General features: G+C 18.3%; 4 protein-coding genes across 4 annotated transcripts; 3 read left to right on the top strand and 1 right to left on the bottom strand.

Moving 5' to 3' along the window:
* Positions 1-437: 437 nt before the first annotated feature.
* PF3D7_0830700 (Plasmodium exported protein (hyp9), unknown function) lies at positions 438-1,309 on the top strand (the record flags this gene model as incomplete). The annotated part of the gene is made up of 2 exons (XM_001349188.1): positions 438-548; positions 764-1,309. The coding sequence occupies 2 exons, from the start codon at positions 438-440 to the stop codon at positions 1,307-1,309; spliced, it is 657 nt and encodes a 218-aa protein (XP_001349224.1).
* A 2,712-nt stretch (positions 1,310-4,021) lies between these two features.
* Positions 4,022-10,340, top strand: PF3D7_0830800 (surface-associated interspersed protein 8.2 (SURFIN 8.2); the record flags this gene model as incomplete). Its single annotated transcript, XM_001349187.1, has 2 exons — positions 4,022-5,728; positions 5,898-10,340. The coding sequence occupies 2 exons, from the start codon at positions 4,022-4,024 to the stop codon at positions 10,338-10,340; spliced, it is 6,150 nt and encodes a 2,049-aa protein (XP_001349223.1).
* A 644-nt stretch (positions 10,341-10,984) lies between these two features.
* Positions 10,985-11,726, bottom strand: PF3D7_0830900 (Plasmodium exported protein, unknown function; the record flags this gene model as incomplete). The annotated part of the gene is made up of 2 exons (XM_001349186.1): positions 10,985-11,494; positions 11,658-11,726. 2 exons carry the CDS (start codon positions 11,724-11,726, stop codon positions 10,985-10,987), a joined length of 579 nt encoding a protein of 192 aa, XP_001349222.1.
* Positions 11,727-14,801: 3,075 nt separating this feature from the next.
* Positions 14,802-16,210, top strand: PF3D7_0831000 (Plasmodium exported protein (PHISTb), unknown function; the record flags this gene model as incomplete). Its single annotated transcript, XM_001349185.1, has 2 exons — positions 14,802-15,008; positions 15,137-16,210. The coding sequence occupies 2 exons, from the start codon at positions 14,802-14,804 to the stop codon at positions 16,208-16,210; spliced, it is 1,281 nt and encodes a 426-aa protein (XP_001349221.1).
* Between the last annotated feature and the right edge of the window lie 1,810 nt (positions 16,211-18,020).

Genomic DNA, 18,020 nt, shown 5'->3' on the forward strand with positions numbered 1-18,020 from the left:
TATTATATATATATATATTATATTATAAAATATTTATTGAAATTAAAAATATTATAATAAATTTTATATATTTATTCTTAATATAATTTTATAAAAATATTTCTATATAAATTATTTAAATATATAATTATTAATTTAACCTTTATAAAAAATGTATTAATTCCTTTTTCTTTTTTTGTTTTGTGTATTGTTTTTATCTAATTAAATAACCTACATTATATTTATACTTAATTATACTTCCAAAAAAGAAAATTGAAAAAAGGAGAAGTTTATTATATATTAAATTTATTCTATATACGTATATACATATATTGATAATACATACATATATATATATATATATTAATTTATTTATTTATTTACTTCATGTTTGATGAGAAGTATCATTTTATGAACATCAAAACATGTAGATGAAAAGATAAAGATTATAAAGGAATATGAAAAGTATTATAAATAACCGTACATTTAATAAAATGAATATATTTATTTTATTTATAAATATATTGGTTATTGATCTTTTCTGTGTTTCCGTAGAATTTTTTAATAAAGTAAGGCCAAAATAATAAAAGAAAGAAAAGGAGAAAATATATTTTTTCTATATATTTATTTGTTTTTATGTAAAAATATATATATATATATATATATATTTGTTTATTTATTTATTTATTGAGTCCATTTCATATGTAATATCATATCAGTTGGAGAATTATAAAGAATTTGATTTATATTAATTTGCTCTTTCTATATATTTCCCTTTTTGCAGCATTGTTTTTATAAAACGGCTAATGAAAATGTAAAATTGGCTAGCTCACTTAGTGATAGGTTAAGTAGGTCATTAGCACTACGTTCTCATAATGAAGTTGGTCAACCTGTGTTTAATGTTTTAAATGTAAATTTAAATACAGAAATTAAGAAAAAGGATATGATCACTGAAGTTGAAACAGAATTTGAAGTATTAGAAGTATGTGCGGAAGAAGAAGATGGTGAAAATGAAATAAGAATAACAATGAAAACCAATTTAAAACCAGATATGATTAAATTACGTGCTTTAAATGAAGAAGTGACATTAAAAAAATGGGATTTTATTATGGACGATTTAGCTAAATGTGAATATAAAAAACAAAAAGAAAAATTAAATAAAAAAACAGTAGTTAGAAAAATTGCAGAAGGTTTAGGTTACACTATTGTTTTTACAATAGGAGCTCCTATACTTTTAGGTGCTTCAATTGTAGGAGCTTGTAAATGGTTCTTAATATCTAAAGATTCTGGAAAATTATTTTTTAAATCTTTGAAAGAAATCCTTTTCTAAAAAGAAAAAAATAAATTATAAATAGAAATATGAAATATATGGAAATTATATATATATATATATAGATATAGATATATTTATCTCTTAACATTTTTATATTTTAATTTTTTCATCTTTATATATTCATCAATATTATTAGGATTGAGAAATTCCCTTTATTATCCCCATAATGTTGTTTTTTAATGGATGATATATATATGTATATATTTTTTTTGTGATGTTTTGTTGAATATACTAATATTTTATTTTTTAATTTAAAAATGTTATTCCTTTTTATTCATAAAATTTTAAAAGAATATTTTTTTTTTTTAGTATATTGATATTTATTTACATATTTCTGATATGTATAATTAAATATCTATATATTCAAGAGTATATAATGATAATAATAATAATATATATATATATATATTGTTCATTTATTATTATTATATTTTATTTCTTTTTTTGTAATTTATTTTTAAGGATTCATTTCATATAATTCATAAATTGATTATATATGGAATGATAAATATTTTTCAAATCATAAAATAAATGTAAATATATTTTATGGTAAAATTTTTCATTTTTTATATTTCTTTAATATTTATTCATATCATAATTTTTAATTATTATTTGTGTTTTTTGTGTTAATTACATGCTGCTCATTTTTTTTCTATTTGTATCCGAACAAGTTTAATATTATAATTATTGCTTATATATACGTGCACACATATATATAAGATATATATATATAATATATGTTTACATTTTTTTTTTTTTTTTTTTTTTTTTTTGTTTTGTTTTGTTTTGTTTTGATTTTTTTTAAATATAAACCAGAAAAAAATATTAATATAAAAATATCATTTCTTGGAAATAATAGATTTTAAATATACAAATATTGATTTTCTTTCTTTTTTTTATAATTACTTAAGTTGAATTCTTCATGTAAATATATTGATGAATTATTATAACATATAGTATATACAAAACTCTGAATATAGAAAAGTTATTAATGTATTAATATTTAATTTGTATTCCATATACTTATGAGCAGTTTAAATCATTCTATAATTTTATTTTTTTATTATTATATATATATATATATAATACAAATAAATAAATAAATAAATAAAGATTAGCTAATTTATATATTTTTTTTCCAAATATTTATGAATTTCTTTTTTTTTTTTTTTTTTTTTTTTTTTAGTATATAATATGTCCATAAAATATCATTATATATATGATATTTTAAAGTGCCTATTTTAAATTATTTAAAAATTTTATTAAATAAAATAATATTAAAAATGAAGTATAAGTAGAAATACATATTTTATATATTCAATTGTACATGTATTTTTTTTTTTTTTTTTTTATAAGGTGTACGTAAAATGTGTACGTCTAATGTATGTATAATAGGAAATTATAGGTACACATACAAATAAATAAAATAAAATTTTAATAATACCATAAGCATATTAATATAAGTATATTTTTATGTGCAAAATATAATAAGTTTATTACTTATTTCTTATATATTATGTTATTTAATAAACGCATATTTCCTTTTCCCTTAATACTGTAAAAAATCAGGGGAACTACGATCCATAATAATTACATATATATAAATATATATACATATATGTATATGTTTTGTTGTACAAGTATTTTATATCTTATAAATATTAATAAATACATATGAATATAATTACTTATATATAAAAAAAATAAAATAATATTAAAAAATATAATGAAAAAAAAAAAAAAAAAAAAAAAAAAAATATAAATCAAATAAAATAAAATAAAATAATTTCTCCATATTAAAGTGCATTAATAAAAAAAATAAAATGAATTATATGTATATAAACGTTTAAGTAAATTTATGTAGAACGTATTATTAATATCATGATTAGATGTTACTTTTAAGATATAATAATATATATATATATATATATATCTATATATATATAAAGATATAGATATTTATATTGTTGTTATATATTTATATATATGTATATATTAATGTTTACTATATATTCCATTTTAAAAAAAAAATATTACATATATAAATCAATTATTATTATTGCTCTTACATTTAATATACCAATTTTTTTATATTATTAAAGTATGATTAAAAACTATACCTTTATGTTTCCAAAAAAAAAAAAAGAAAAAAAAAAAAAAAAAAAAATTTGCTCTTATAATTTTTGTCCTTTTTCGAATTGCATTTAAATAATTATTTATATTGTTATTTGAAAATATGGATATTTTCTATTTATGTTCCTGTATTTTTTATAATTTATTATAAAAAAAAAAAAAAAATACAAATATATGGTTTTCTTTAAAATGTGAATACAAAAATATAGACAATGCATTTAATTTTGATATTACCCAATAAAGAAACACATTATAATAGTAATTAAAAATAACTATTTTTAATTATGCAAGAAAAAATAAAAAAAAATTATTCAGAAGTTTGTATTTTCTATTTATATCAATTAATTATAAATAGTATAATCAAATAAAAAGACTGATTAAAAAAATAAAACAAAATTCATTTTAAAGAGTTCATATTACCTTTTTTGTAATATGGAAATATCATTAAAAAATGTTGTGAACATTCATACATAATAGTAATATACACATGGAAGGATAAAATGTATATTATTATTTTTGAAAATAATTTTAATATATTATATTATAGTGTATTATGCTTCTTATATGTAAGAAAAAATGTTGATGGTCATTGAATTTGATGATCCTATTAAAGAACCTTCAGATAAACGAATTTCTATTAATAGGTTCAGAGAAGTTTTTGTTAATTATGTTGAAGATACACTTGAAGAATTAGCTAACAATACTACGAACACGTATGAAAAAAAATGTCGTGACTTTAATTATTTTATTGATGATGTAAAGGATATGTTTATTAATCATGATTTGGTAAAATCTACTCCTGAAATACTTAAAAAAGTATGGGAAAGTGATATAGATAAAAATTTACCAGGCTTGATGGAGAAAACAACCAAAAATACTTGTGTTAGAGTTGCACATGATTATGAAAAGGAATATAGAGATTTGAGAAAGAACTTAGAAGATTTTTGTGACGAGAAAATTGAGAGATTAGCAAAATTAAAGATAAGCAATAATTATATGAATGATTGTTTTGATTATAATAAATGGATAAACGAGAAAAGAAATGAATTTATTACCGGTATGACTGGTATGGATAGAAGAAAAAAACAAATGTATTTACGAAAATCGGATTCATGTGATCTTAATAATTTAGCAAATTTATTTTTAAATATAATCTGTACCAGGCCTAGGGATGTTCCTGGTAAACCTAGTAGTAAAGATAGTGGAGTAAAGGATAAAAAAAAAGATGACGGATCTGAGGAAGAAGTAGTTAAAGATGATAATGGTGATACTTCTAAGGGAACCTCGAGCGATGGAGATAAAGATAAATCTGTGGAGGATACATATGATGTAGATATTAGTGAGGATGGATCACCCAATGAGGACATATCTATTGTAATAGAAGAACCTGCACAGTGTGAAGAAGGTGATCATTGTTTTGATATTATAAAATTTTACGAATCACATAAAAATGGTGTTCCCCCTATAGATATTAATCTATCTGTTAGATGCCCTTTAAATTATCATGGAATATTTCGAAAAGGAAATAAACTGTACAAATCAATAGAAAATAAAAGCGAAAGCAATTCAATGAAACGTAGTTCAAAACGATCGATTGGTAGCGAAAATGAACAAGCTATTTCTGATAATACGGATATGGAAATAATTATTGATGGTGATCCTTACTCTGCTCCTTGTTTTATTCCTGAGGAAGAACCATGTAGACCTTCTGTACAAGAGACTGAAGGTGGAAAAACAGGAAAGGGAATTTTTCCTCATTCTGAAAGTAGTAATAATAATGTAGTTCCAAAAACTGAAGTTACATTAAATTTCATATCACCTGATAGGGATAGAATAAATCCGCCTGAACGTACTTATAATTTGATGAACGATGGCTTTATGAGTACTAAAAATCTTTTATCAGTGAGTGGAGGTAATGATATTATGTACATTTCTCATAGAAGCCATGCAGCTCCTACTAATGCTAGGTTAGGAAGAAGTACGATGACACCTAAAGCTGAAAAATCTACATTAGATGATATTAAAGAATTAATTTTTTCTTTTCCTACTAATGAAGCTCAAAAGTATGAATCATCAAGTGTTACTGTTCCTACTAGTTCAACAATTAATCAAGTAAATAATGATAACGTCAGTACACATACAGGAAGTAACGAGAATGGAACTGTACAGAAGAAAGATGAAATTCCAGAAACAAATAGAAAGGAGAATAAAATATATTCTTATTTTTTCAATAGCATTTTAGCAATTTTTATAATATTTATTATTTATCAAATTTTTATGAAAGTAATATAAAACATATAAGTTATATATATGTGAATATTGTGAAATATATAATTTAAAAAATTAATATAATTTTCATTTTTCATTTTTCATTTTTTTGATTTTCTTCTTTCATTTTTATTTTATTTTATTTTATTTATTAATTTTTTTTTTTTTTTTTTATACTTTACAGGAAAGTACCTTTTTATGGTTTTCTAAAAATGATAAAAAGAGAAGAATAATGAAAAATATACAGGAAAAGGTAACTAAAAAAATGAGAAAAAGTGATATATCAGAAAAATTTGAGAAGGATATTGTGGATATGAAACCCACAAAAAGTGATATAATACGTGATAGGTTTATAAGAAATATATATAATGTTCAGTATAGAAATGAATTTGATGAAGAAATAAAAGACTATATTCAATTAAAATATTTAATATATGACGATGAAGAAAGAACAAAAAAAAAAAAATATCATGAAGAATATGAAAAGAAGGATTTCCAAGATGATGTAATAAAAACAGAAAAGGATAAAATATTTTTGTCAAAAGAAAGAGAATGGAAATGGAAAACCATTATTGAGATACATATGGAAGTATTAGAAGATTGTAAAAATGAAGAATGGGAAAAAAATAAAGGAGATTTTTTAGAAATATGTATAGAAGAATTTATGAAAGAAGATAATGAATTCAATAATAATATAAAAAAAAATAAAGATGATTTGTTGATAAATAAGAATGAGGATATATATTTTTCAAATGTAATAGAAAAACAAATAGGTTTATGGAATAAATGGATTGAGAGACATAGATATATGATAGAAAAATGGAAAAAAGAAGATTGGTTTTGTGATTTAAAAGAAACGTTGAAAAATGAATTTGAAGAACAGATGGATATAGGAAAAGTATCTTTTTTATATGAAAATAATAGAGAGTATGGAAAAAATTTTTATTTGGAAAAGCAAAAAATTATATGGAAAAGATGGATTGCAAGATATGTGAAACATATTGATGATTATATAATAGAAATATGGTTTAAAAGAATGATGGATGAATTAGAAAAGGCACAAGGAAATTTAGGAAAATCTTCTTGTGAAAAGGATGAAATTATAAATATAGAAAGTAATCATGAGAATTTAAATTTTTATAAAAAAAAAAAAAAAAAATTAATTAACAAAATATGGATACAAATACATATGATGTTATTAGAGGAATATAAAAAGGAAGAATGCAAACGAAGTAAAAATATCTTATTGGATAATTATATAGATATTTTAAAAAGAGATGGAAATGAAAAGAAAAATATGAATATTTTAGAAATATTAATTGAAATGAAAAAGAAATATATATCTGAAAATGAAGATTATGAAAAAAAAGTATTTAAAGAAGATAAAGTGTTTGAAGATTATATGGGAGACTGGGAATATTATGAAAAGAATTATATAAATGAAAAAGAAAATGATACTTATAAACAAGATGATATAAAAATTAAAAAATATTTTTTAGAAAATCCTTTTGTGGAAATGGAAAAAGATATGACAGAACGTTATATGAATAATATATATGATAATTATTTAAGTAAAGGCTATGAACAGGAGACAATTATAAAATCCATACATGAGATAAATGACACAAAAAAATCAATTGAGGAATTTCATAAGGAAGAAAAATATGATGACACGGAAAAGAAAAAGGAGAAATGGAAAACTGTAATTGAGATATATATGGAAGTGTTTAATGAATCTAAAAAGGATGAATGGGAAGAATGTAGGGGAGATTTTTTACAAATTTGTTTGGAAGAATTTTTAAAAACAAAGGATGGTATTAATAGGGATGATAATATTAATGAGGGTGATAATATTAATAGGGATGATAATATTAATGAGGGTGATAATATTAATAAGGGTGACAATATTAATAAGGGTGACAATATTAACAAGGGTGATAATATTAACAAGGGTGATAATATTAATAAGGATGGTTATATAAATGAAACAGATTATTTATATAGTGAGGAAAATATAAAAGGATATGATCATATAAATACATATCCAATAAATGGAGATATTAAAAATAAATATTTATTAGAAAGGCAAAAAATTATATGGCTAAAATGCATTAAGAGAAACAAATATATATTGGAAAAATGGAAAAATGAAGAATGGTTTAAAAAGCTGAAATACAATTGGAATGATGAAGTAAACAGGAAATTACATGGAAATAATTTATATGATAATGTAAATACAAATAATAAAAGAAATCCTATGATAGAAAGGCAAAAAATTATTTGGAGAAAATGGATTGCAAAGCATGTATATAATATTGACATAATGGAAAATGAAGAATGGTTTAAAGAATTTATAAAAAAATACGAAAAAGAAGATTATGATTATATAAGTGGAACATATGAAATTCAAGAGGAAATAAAAAAGAAAAAATTATTGTCAAAAGTTTTCATAGATATATATATGATGGTATTAGAAGATTTTAAAGAAGAAGAATGTAAAAAGAATAAAGAAATATTTCTTGATACTTATATAGATGAACTAAAAAAAGATTCGCAAAGTGAAAAAAATAAAAGCATGTTAAATATATTAGATGAAATAAAAAGTGATATTCATATAGGATATCAAAAAGAAAATATGAAGGAATGGAAAAATAAACATTGGTTTGAAAAATTGAAAAAAGAATGGAATATAAGGGAAAATAAGAACTATGATGAAATAGAAAAAAATAAAATGGAAAAGATACATTTTACTGTAATTAATAATTATATGTTAGAAATACAAAATGCTATAATGAAAAAATATTGGGATGATATGGAAATACAATGGATAGATTATGATAATAAAACGGATTGGCTAAAAATAGCTGTTCAATTAAGTAATAACGAAAAAAATGTATGTAACAGCAGATATGATTATATTAGAAATAATAATTTATATAATAAAAATAAATATATGACTATAGAGGAACAAGATATGAAAGAAGTTGATACATATGACACATATGAAAAAAATCTTTTATTTTTTGAAAGGATTATCAAAATGTATATGGAACTGTTGGGTGAATATAAAAAAGCTGACTGGGATAAAAACAAAGGAGATTTTTTAAAAATTGCTCTAGAAGAATTTGTAGAAACAAAATATGAAAAACAAAATGATTTAAGAATTATTGAAAGAATAAATGACAATAATAATAATGAATATGATGAAAATTATATAAGTATACAACAGAATTTATTATGGAATAAATGGATAGAAAGAAAAAGATATATAATTGAAAAATGGAAAAATGAAGAATGGTTTGAGAAATTAAAGAGCGAATGGAAAAAAGAACAAAATAAAGATATAAAGCAAGATCAAATACAAATTTTGATTGAAAAAAAAGAAAACAGTGTTACTGACAATTATGATAATATTAATATATTAACAGAAATAGAAAAAATATTATGGAGAAATTGGTTAAGAAATCAAAAAAGTGTAATGGGAAAATATAAGGATCAGAAATGGTTTAAAGATGTATTATATAAATATGAGAAAGAACTAAAAGAATTAGAAAATTTAAAAAGCGATTATCTGAAAAATGATATATCGAAAATAATGGATGAAGAATTAGATATGAAGAATAGAGAATATTTGATAATTCAAATGTGGATGGAAATCCACATGATGATATTAGAAGATTGTAAAAAGGATGAGTATATAAATAGTGAGGAAATATTTTTGGATGCTTGTGTAGAAAAATTAAAGAATGAGAAAAATGAAAAATATCAAAATAGGATGCTTGAAATTATAATGAATATAAAGGAAAAACATATGTTATCAAAAAAAGAATATATGAAAAATGAATGGAAAAAAAAAGAGAAATTGTTTGAAATTTTTAAAAAAAATTGTATCAGTGAACAAGATAAATATATATTAGAAGAAGAAATTCAGAAGGATATAATTAAAGATATAGAAAAAAATAAAAGATATATTAATAATAATGATGATATAATAAAAAATGGTTATATCGAAAAACAAAAAGCTATTTGTAAAAAACGCGTTGAAAAATATTTAAGGCATATGGATGAATTAAGTGAAGAAAATTCGTTTATAAATTTTATGACAAAGGATCAAATAAGAAATTCAAATAATAATGAATTAGAGAAACTTATTAAGGAAGAAATATTAAAAAAGATATTAAGTACAGAGATGGATATGACATTCTTGGATGAATTTAATAAAGGTGAATTTATGGAAAATAGTGAGGATTCTATAAATGTTGATATAAAAAGAAAAAGAAAAAAAAAAGAAAAACATATAATGGAAAATGATGATGAAAATATATATAAAATGGAAAATGATGATGAAAATATATATAAAATGGAAAAGGAGGATAATTTTATAAATATAAATGAACTGGAATTACATAAAGAGTTTGACAATAATAATAAAGTAAAATTAAAAGAACTACATACAGAATTTCACAAGGATGAACAAGAGATATTATCAAGCCAATATGAAAATATAGAAAATGCAATGATAAATGATAATGAGAATTATGATAATAGTAATTATATGAAGAATATAATTGAACAAAAAATGATTATTCTAAAAGAATATTATAACAGGAAGAAATATACACTGTAATAATAAAAATAAGAAAAAAAGGGAAAATTACTAGAGTGTATATATATATATATATATATTACAAAATATTTTATAAAAATAAATTATATTAAAAAATATAAATTTTATGACATCGGACTGTCGTTTTAAAGAGTACATAAAATATTAAATTATTATTATTAAAATACCAAAAAGAAAATTAAATAAAACAATATAAATATGTTGTTAATTTTGAATAAAATATTAATATAAAATATGAAATGAATACATATTTACAGGAAGAATAGGTTAAAACAAAAAAAAATATATATATAAATAATATTACTATTACGTAAAAAAGGTATATATATTATATATATATATATATATATATATATATGTATTATTTAATATTTTGTTCTTGATAAATTTTTTAAATATATTGTATTAAAATTCATACATGTATATTTTTGTCAAATAATTTATTCCTACTCTTTATTTATTAGGACGAAAAATATATATATATATATATATATATATATATATATGTTTTATTTAAATCATATGTTCGAGTGTGTCAATTTATATTATAATATTTTTTTTATTTTTTTATTTTTTTATTTTTTTATTTTATTTTATTTTTTTTTTTTCTTAAATGACATTTTCGTTTAAATATTTTGACAAAATTATTTAATTTTTTTGCAACGTCTTTTAAGGAATTTTTTAATTCTATACCGCGCCAATAATAAAGGGTTTCTATATATTTTTGTATAGTCCAATATTCTTTTTATCATACATAAATGTCTTTCATCTTCAAGGTAAGAATCCAAAAGTTCAGAAATCAGTTTCATTTCCTCTTTATCATATACTACTGGATCTCCATATTCTTCTAACAAAAGATTTGTTTTAGATCCCCCTTTTTTAATTTCTTCTGGTTCCTCTACATTATCACATAAATGAATAACATTCCCTGGATAATTTTCTCTCTTACAATCATCAAAAAATTCTTTTAAAGATTTTTCACATTCTTCAACACTTACTGTACTTTCGTTATCATCCAATTCTGTTGATGAATTTTCATCAGGATTTTTCTCTAATTGAACAGTTTCATTATATTCAATCAATAATCTTTTAAAATATATAATTAATGAGTATCTTGTTTTGTATATATTATGTACTTTGTTATGTAAATTAACCTATAGGGAGAAAAAAAGAAAAAGAAAATAGATATACATAAAAATAAATATATAAATATAAATAAATAAATAAATAAATATATATATATATATATATATGTCCAACTTAAAAATATATATTGTGAGGTTTTTTCCTGTTTTTTTTTTTTTTTTTTAAAGTCACTTTATTATTATATTGTAAGGAAAATATGACTACAACACATGTGATATAGATGACATTAAAAGATAACATATTTTTTTTTATTTTTTTTTATTTTGTTTTTTTATAATTTTTATATTATTATTGATTGAATAATGCTATGATATATACATAAATATATAAATATATTTATATATTATATGATTTTATTTTTCATTTTGCTTTTCATTTTGTTTTTCATTTTATTATTCTTTTTTTTTTCTGGTGTTTTCATTCTATATTTTTGATGTTCCTGTATTTTGGCCTTTAAAATAAAATAAAATAAGAAATAGAACCTTTGAATTATTAATTTTTAACAAAAAAAAAGAAAAAAAGAATTTAAAATAATTTCAAGAAAAATAAAATATGTGATATTATAATGAAAAAAAATATATATATATATATATATATATATTTATATTATGTTATAAAAAAATAAAAATAATATATTAAAACAATATAAAAAAAAAAAAAAAAAAAATATAACACACAACAAAAAAATATATAAATAAAATAAATAAAAATAAAAGTACGGAAATGGAAATGATGAAATTAAGGAATAAGATATTTTGCTTTAATTGAAATAAAAGGAGAAAAATTATAAAAAAATTAAATTTGTAATTTTCAAGTGTTAAATATGGAGAATAAAATAATATTAGTATATATTTTATATATAGTATAATTATATATAATATTATATATATATAATTTAAATATATATTTTATATATATAAAATAATGATTTTTTTTAAGGAGCATTTAAACAAAATTTTAGCACAATAAAAATATATAATTCTTATATAATTAAAATATATATAAAAACTGTTTCAATAACAGTTATATAAATATAAATAAATAAAAATAAAATAAAAATATATATATATATATATATATATAATAATATAGAAAGCCAAAAAAAAAAAAAAAAAAAAAAAAAAAAAATGGAAATATATATTTTAAGATGAATATAGAAAAAAATTGTTAATGAACAAAAATAGAAAACTTTAAAAGTAACCATATATTACTATTAATTTCATCCTATAAATTATTATTTTTATATTAAAATGTGTAGTTGAATAAATTTATTCCTCCAAGTTCATTTTTTTGTTCCAAAAAAGTATATATATATATATATAATTATGTAAGATTATAACTTATATTCCTTGATGATTATATATAAGTTACACATTAAAATAAACAAATTTTTATAGATAATTTAAATAATATATATATATATATTATTTCAATTAATATATATGTTATATTCTTATTATGATAAATCAAAAGGAATTTAATGTTTAAAAAAATTAAGATTTAATATCATTGGTCTGCTATTTATTTATTATTTATTATTTATTATTTATTATTTTTTTCTTTTAATATCCTTTTCTCATTATAACTTGTTATTATGTATATGTATTAGTAAATATTAAATATAAATATAATATTATATATGGTTTATCTTAATTATCATTTGTTACATAAAACTTAAAACATTAAAGGGTTGTTATATATTTGTGTTATTTTTATTTTTTTTTTAATTAATCATGAAGACCCTTATTGAATTGGACATATATAGTCCCATATTCTTAAGGGTTCATGAAAAATAATAATATATAAAAACAATAAAATATTATATAAAACCTTATTTCTAAACATATCTAGTTGTATAACAAAAGAAAAAATATAATATATAGTAATAATAGAAATAACTGATCTTCATTAGAGAATATTATTATATTCAAATGAAAAGGTATTAAAAATATAACTTACGTTTTTTCTCTTTTTTTTTTTTTTTTTTTTTTTTGTCCTAAAAAAGAATAATTTATTGGAAAATATTATAAAGCATTTATAAAAGTATTTAAAATTTTGTAGGGTTCATATTATTTTTTGATAATGCTAATAATATATATATATATATATATATATATATATATTTTTATTTATTTATTTATTTTTATATTAATAAACTACAATATTTGAATTATTTAAAGATTTATTCTGTTATAAAAAGAAATATTGAAAAGATGAAATATACATTTAGAGGATTATAAAATTATGATATATATATATATATATATATATATATATATATAATATATAATAGTTATTGATCACTAGTTATTATATGCAATTTTTATGAAAATATTGTAAACTTGTATATAAAATTATAATATAGTTCCTGAGCATAATATTGTGTATATATATTTATTTTTATAAAAATTAAATATATTAATTTTACACGTTATTAATCAATAAAAATATATATTAAAAATATTCCTTTTAATATAATAAAAATATTATATTTTTAAGAAATGTTCCATATAAACCTTTTTTTTTTTTTTTTTTTTTTTTTTTTTTTTCTCAAATTATTCTACAACATCAATGATAGTATATCTCACATATATATTATATATATATGATGTGAGTTTTTCTTAGTTCATGTAAAATATATATTATATATTTAAATTTCCATTTATAAAAATATAATAAAAAATGTATATTATTAACTGAAAGAAATATATTTTAATATACATATATATATATATATATATATATATATATATATTTATTTATTTTATATATATAATTATATTTTTTTTACTTTGAAAGATTGAATAATTTCATTGCATTTCGCTCCTAGTTCAAATTTTTTAATTGAACTATTTGAATGAGAATTTTTAAATTAAGAACTTTTATAATTTTTTAAGAATAAAAGTGTAAATATTATAAATAGTAGTATTATTATATATTTTTAAAAATAATTTTTTTATAAATATTTTTTATGTTATTATTTTTATTATTATTAATCTTAATATAAATTAATAATTACTATTGCAATGAATAGATATCAATAAAATGCATTATACTATAAGAAATATTGAAAAAATATAAATAAATAAATATATATATATATATATATATATTATATTTTTTTTTGTTGGTGTTCCTATTTTGCTTTAATTTCAATTATTTACATTTTTCGTAACTGATTCAACACACAAAAGGGGGAAAATTTCATTTTCATAATTTTTTACAGTAAAATATAAGTTATTAAATATATATATATATATATATATATATATATTTATTTATTTTGTTATAATTTATTAATAATATTATGTTAAAATGGAAAAATATATACATACCAGTAAGTCAAATTCTGTTCCATCAAAAGGATATGTTAATAGATATATTGAGAATACTAGAAATGATTGTACATTATATAAATGTGCCAAAAAAGGACAATATAGAAATAGGAAAAATATTCTTTTGAAATGTGGTAGATTTTTTAGATTACCATTATGTGTTGTAATATATTATATCATTTTAATGGTAAGGTGGTTTTTGTTTTTATGCGTAGACTTTGTTTAGCACATGTATATATATATATATATATTATAATATATACACCATTGTGTTAATATATATTTATATTTTGCTCTTTTTTTTTTTTTTTTTAGAGTCAATTTATAAAAACTATCAACTGTACTTCCGTTTTACCGTCATGTAATGAGAGTGAAAAAAATGTAAGCAAAAATATAAAGGATATTTGTAATGAGGGTAAAGATGATAATATATCAAATAAATGGTATGAAGAAAATAAAAGGTCATTAAATGGAGAATACTCAGACAATCCATTGTTTGATTATAAATTATTTAAATATCATGATATATTATATAAGGGTATATTGAACAAGGAATTATCAGAAGAATTTGATTTATTATTTTCTGATAATACAAATTATCCATTTGTAAAAAATGAAAAAGATAAAGAAATAATGAAACAAATTAAATTGTTAAGTATTAATGAAGATGAAAATAAAAAGGAACATATGAAAAAAATATGGACTGATTTCATAAAAAATGAATTAAGTAATTTTCTTTTTTTAAAAAAGAAAATAAGTGATTTATTTGAAGAATTAAAAAGTCAGTACAATATAAAAGATGAGTATGTTAATAAGATATGGAATGAATGTCTTGATTTAATTGAAACAAGTGGAATGAGTATGAATACTAATTTAAATTATGCTTTTTATAAATGGTATAATAAAACAAAAGTGTTGGATATTAATGAATATATTTTTTTTATATGTGGAATTAAATTAGTATGGATGAAATTATTTTCATCTCTTGAAATATCATGTAAAGATATATTAATGAAATGTTTTGAAGGGAAAAAAAATGGAAAAACCTTATATACCAAATGTTGTTCAGATAAATATAAAAACTTTTTTAAAGATATTAACAAAAAATCATTTTCAAAGAAATGTGAAAATGATGAAAATAATAATGATAGTTATTCACATATAAATCATTTGAATACTTTGTTAAATGAATTAGATCATTTAATAAGTTTAAATGAAAAGGATGATGATTATTATACATTACGTGGATATTCATCTAATAAACGTGTTGAACTGACTGATATATTTCGATTATTATGTAAAATGGATTCAGCAGATATGTTGACTTGGTTTGTACATAATTTTTTTGGATTTTCTAAAAAATTTCGACAATATTTATATAAAATGTAATATGAAAATTATATTTTATTTACAGAAAATTTTTATTTATATGTTTTTTTTTTTTTTTTTAATTTGTCATAAATATATATTTTTAATCATATATATATATATATATATATATATTAATATATTTTTAAAAAGCTGTGAAAGAAATAAAATTATGTTTTTGTACTATCGCAAAACGGAAAATTAACTTATTCATTTTTAAGGACTATTTTTTTGTTATATATTTTGTTTTAATTGTTACATATAAAGGGAATTTTTTTTTTTTTTTTTTTTTTTGTGTTTTTTTAAAATGACCAAATAAATAAAATATGTATAAATATATATTATTGTGAAATAGGAATTATGTACAGGAAAAAATATTTTGATATATATAAAAAGAAGGAAAAAAAAAATAATGAAAATTGAATTTTCTTTATGTATTATTATACCACATATGATAATGTTTTATATTAATAAAGATTTTTTGAAATTTCAAAATTACATTTTTTAAGAAATTCAAATATATTTAATATTAACCTTTGAAATTATATATAAATATTGTCTTAATAGTGATATGTGTTTATATATATACCTTGGCAAAAACATGGAGCATACATACATATATATATATATATATATATATATATATATATATATATACATATATATGTTTGTATAAGTTTTTTTTTATTGTTTTATTATATAGACTATTAAATGGATTAATAGAGGACAAGATAAGAATAACGTCATTCAATTTATATTTTGAGAAATATATTAATGTATTTGAGCTATTTTATAAATGTGTATATATGGAATATCGATGTAATGGAAAAATAATAACGATAACTATATATGCTTTTTATTTATTTTGTTTTATTATTTTTTATTTTTAGAGAACTTTTTATTTTATTTTATTTTATCCTTTCATATGTATTTTCAGTCAAACAAACTGTTAGTTATAACTTCTTAATTTATATATAAACAAAATAAAAAAATAATAATAATAATAATAAATAATGAATAAAAAAAAGATGTATTTTATTTTATTTTTTTTTTTTTTTGAAAAAAGTACTTAATTTTTAAGAAGATATTATGTTTATTATTTTATTTTTTTATTTAAATATATATTTTTTTTTTTTTTTTATGATGTAGTTATATTTTTAATTATATACCATATTATTCATCGAAAAAAATATAAAATTAAAAAAAAAAAAAAAAAAAAAAAATCGTTGGGAAATAACTATATTTTATAATATTTATTTATTAAAATTAAATTATTTTATATAATATGGACATTTTTTTTTCGTTCAGAAATTATGTTTATTATATTTTATTATGTGGAAAATATATATGTCACCTGACCAATAAGTTATCCAAATATTTAATTTAATTTATATTATATATTATATTTTATATAATTATATTAAATATTTTTTTTACTTTTATTTTCATATAAGATAGTTATCAAAGTGTGTTCATAAAAAATATAAAATTAAAAAATATTACGTATATAATTATTGAATGTATGTAAAATGTGGTCATAAAAGGAGCATACAAATTATATGAAAAAAAATATAATTAAAGAAATATACAACAAGTAATGGGGAAAAAAAAAAGAAAAGAAATAATAAGAATATGTAACGTTTTTTTTTTTTTTTTTTTTTTTTTTTCATACTTTAATTGGAAATTAAAAAATTGTTAAATATTTCATTGGCGATGTTGTTATAAAGAGTGCAACGTATATGTATCCTTTTTTTTTTTTTTTTTTTTAATTTCATATATATTGTTTTAATGACAGGATACAATTAAAATAAAAAAAAATATATATATATAT

This window comes from Plasmodium falciparum, assembly GCF_000002765.6.
Source record: "Plasmodium falciparum 3D7 genome assembly, chromosome: 8".
Lineage (NCBI taxonomy): Eukaryota > Apicomplexa > Aconoidasida > Haemosporida > Plasmodiidae > Plasmodium > Plasmodium falciparum.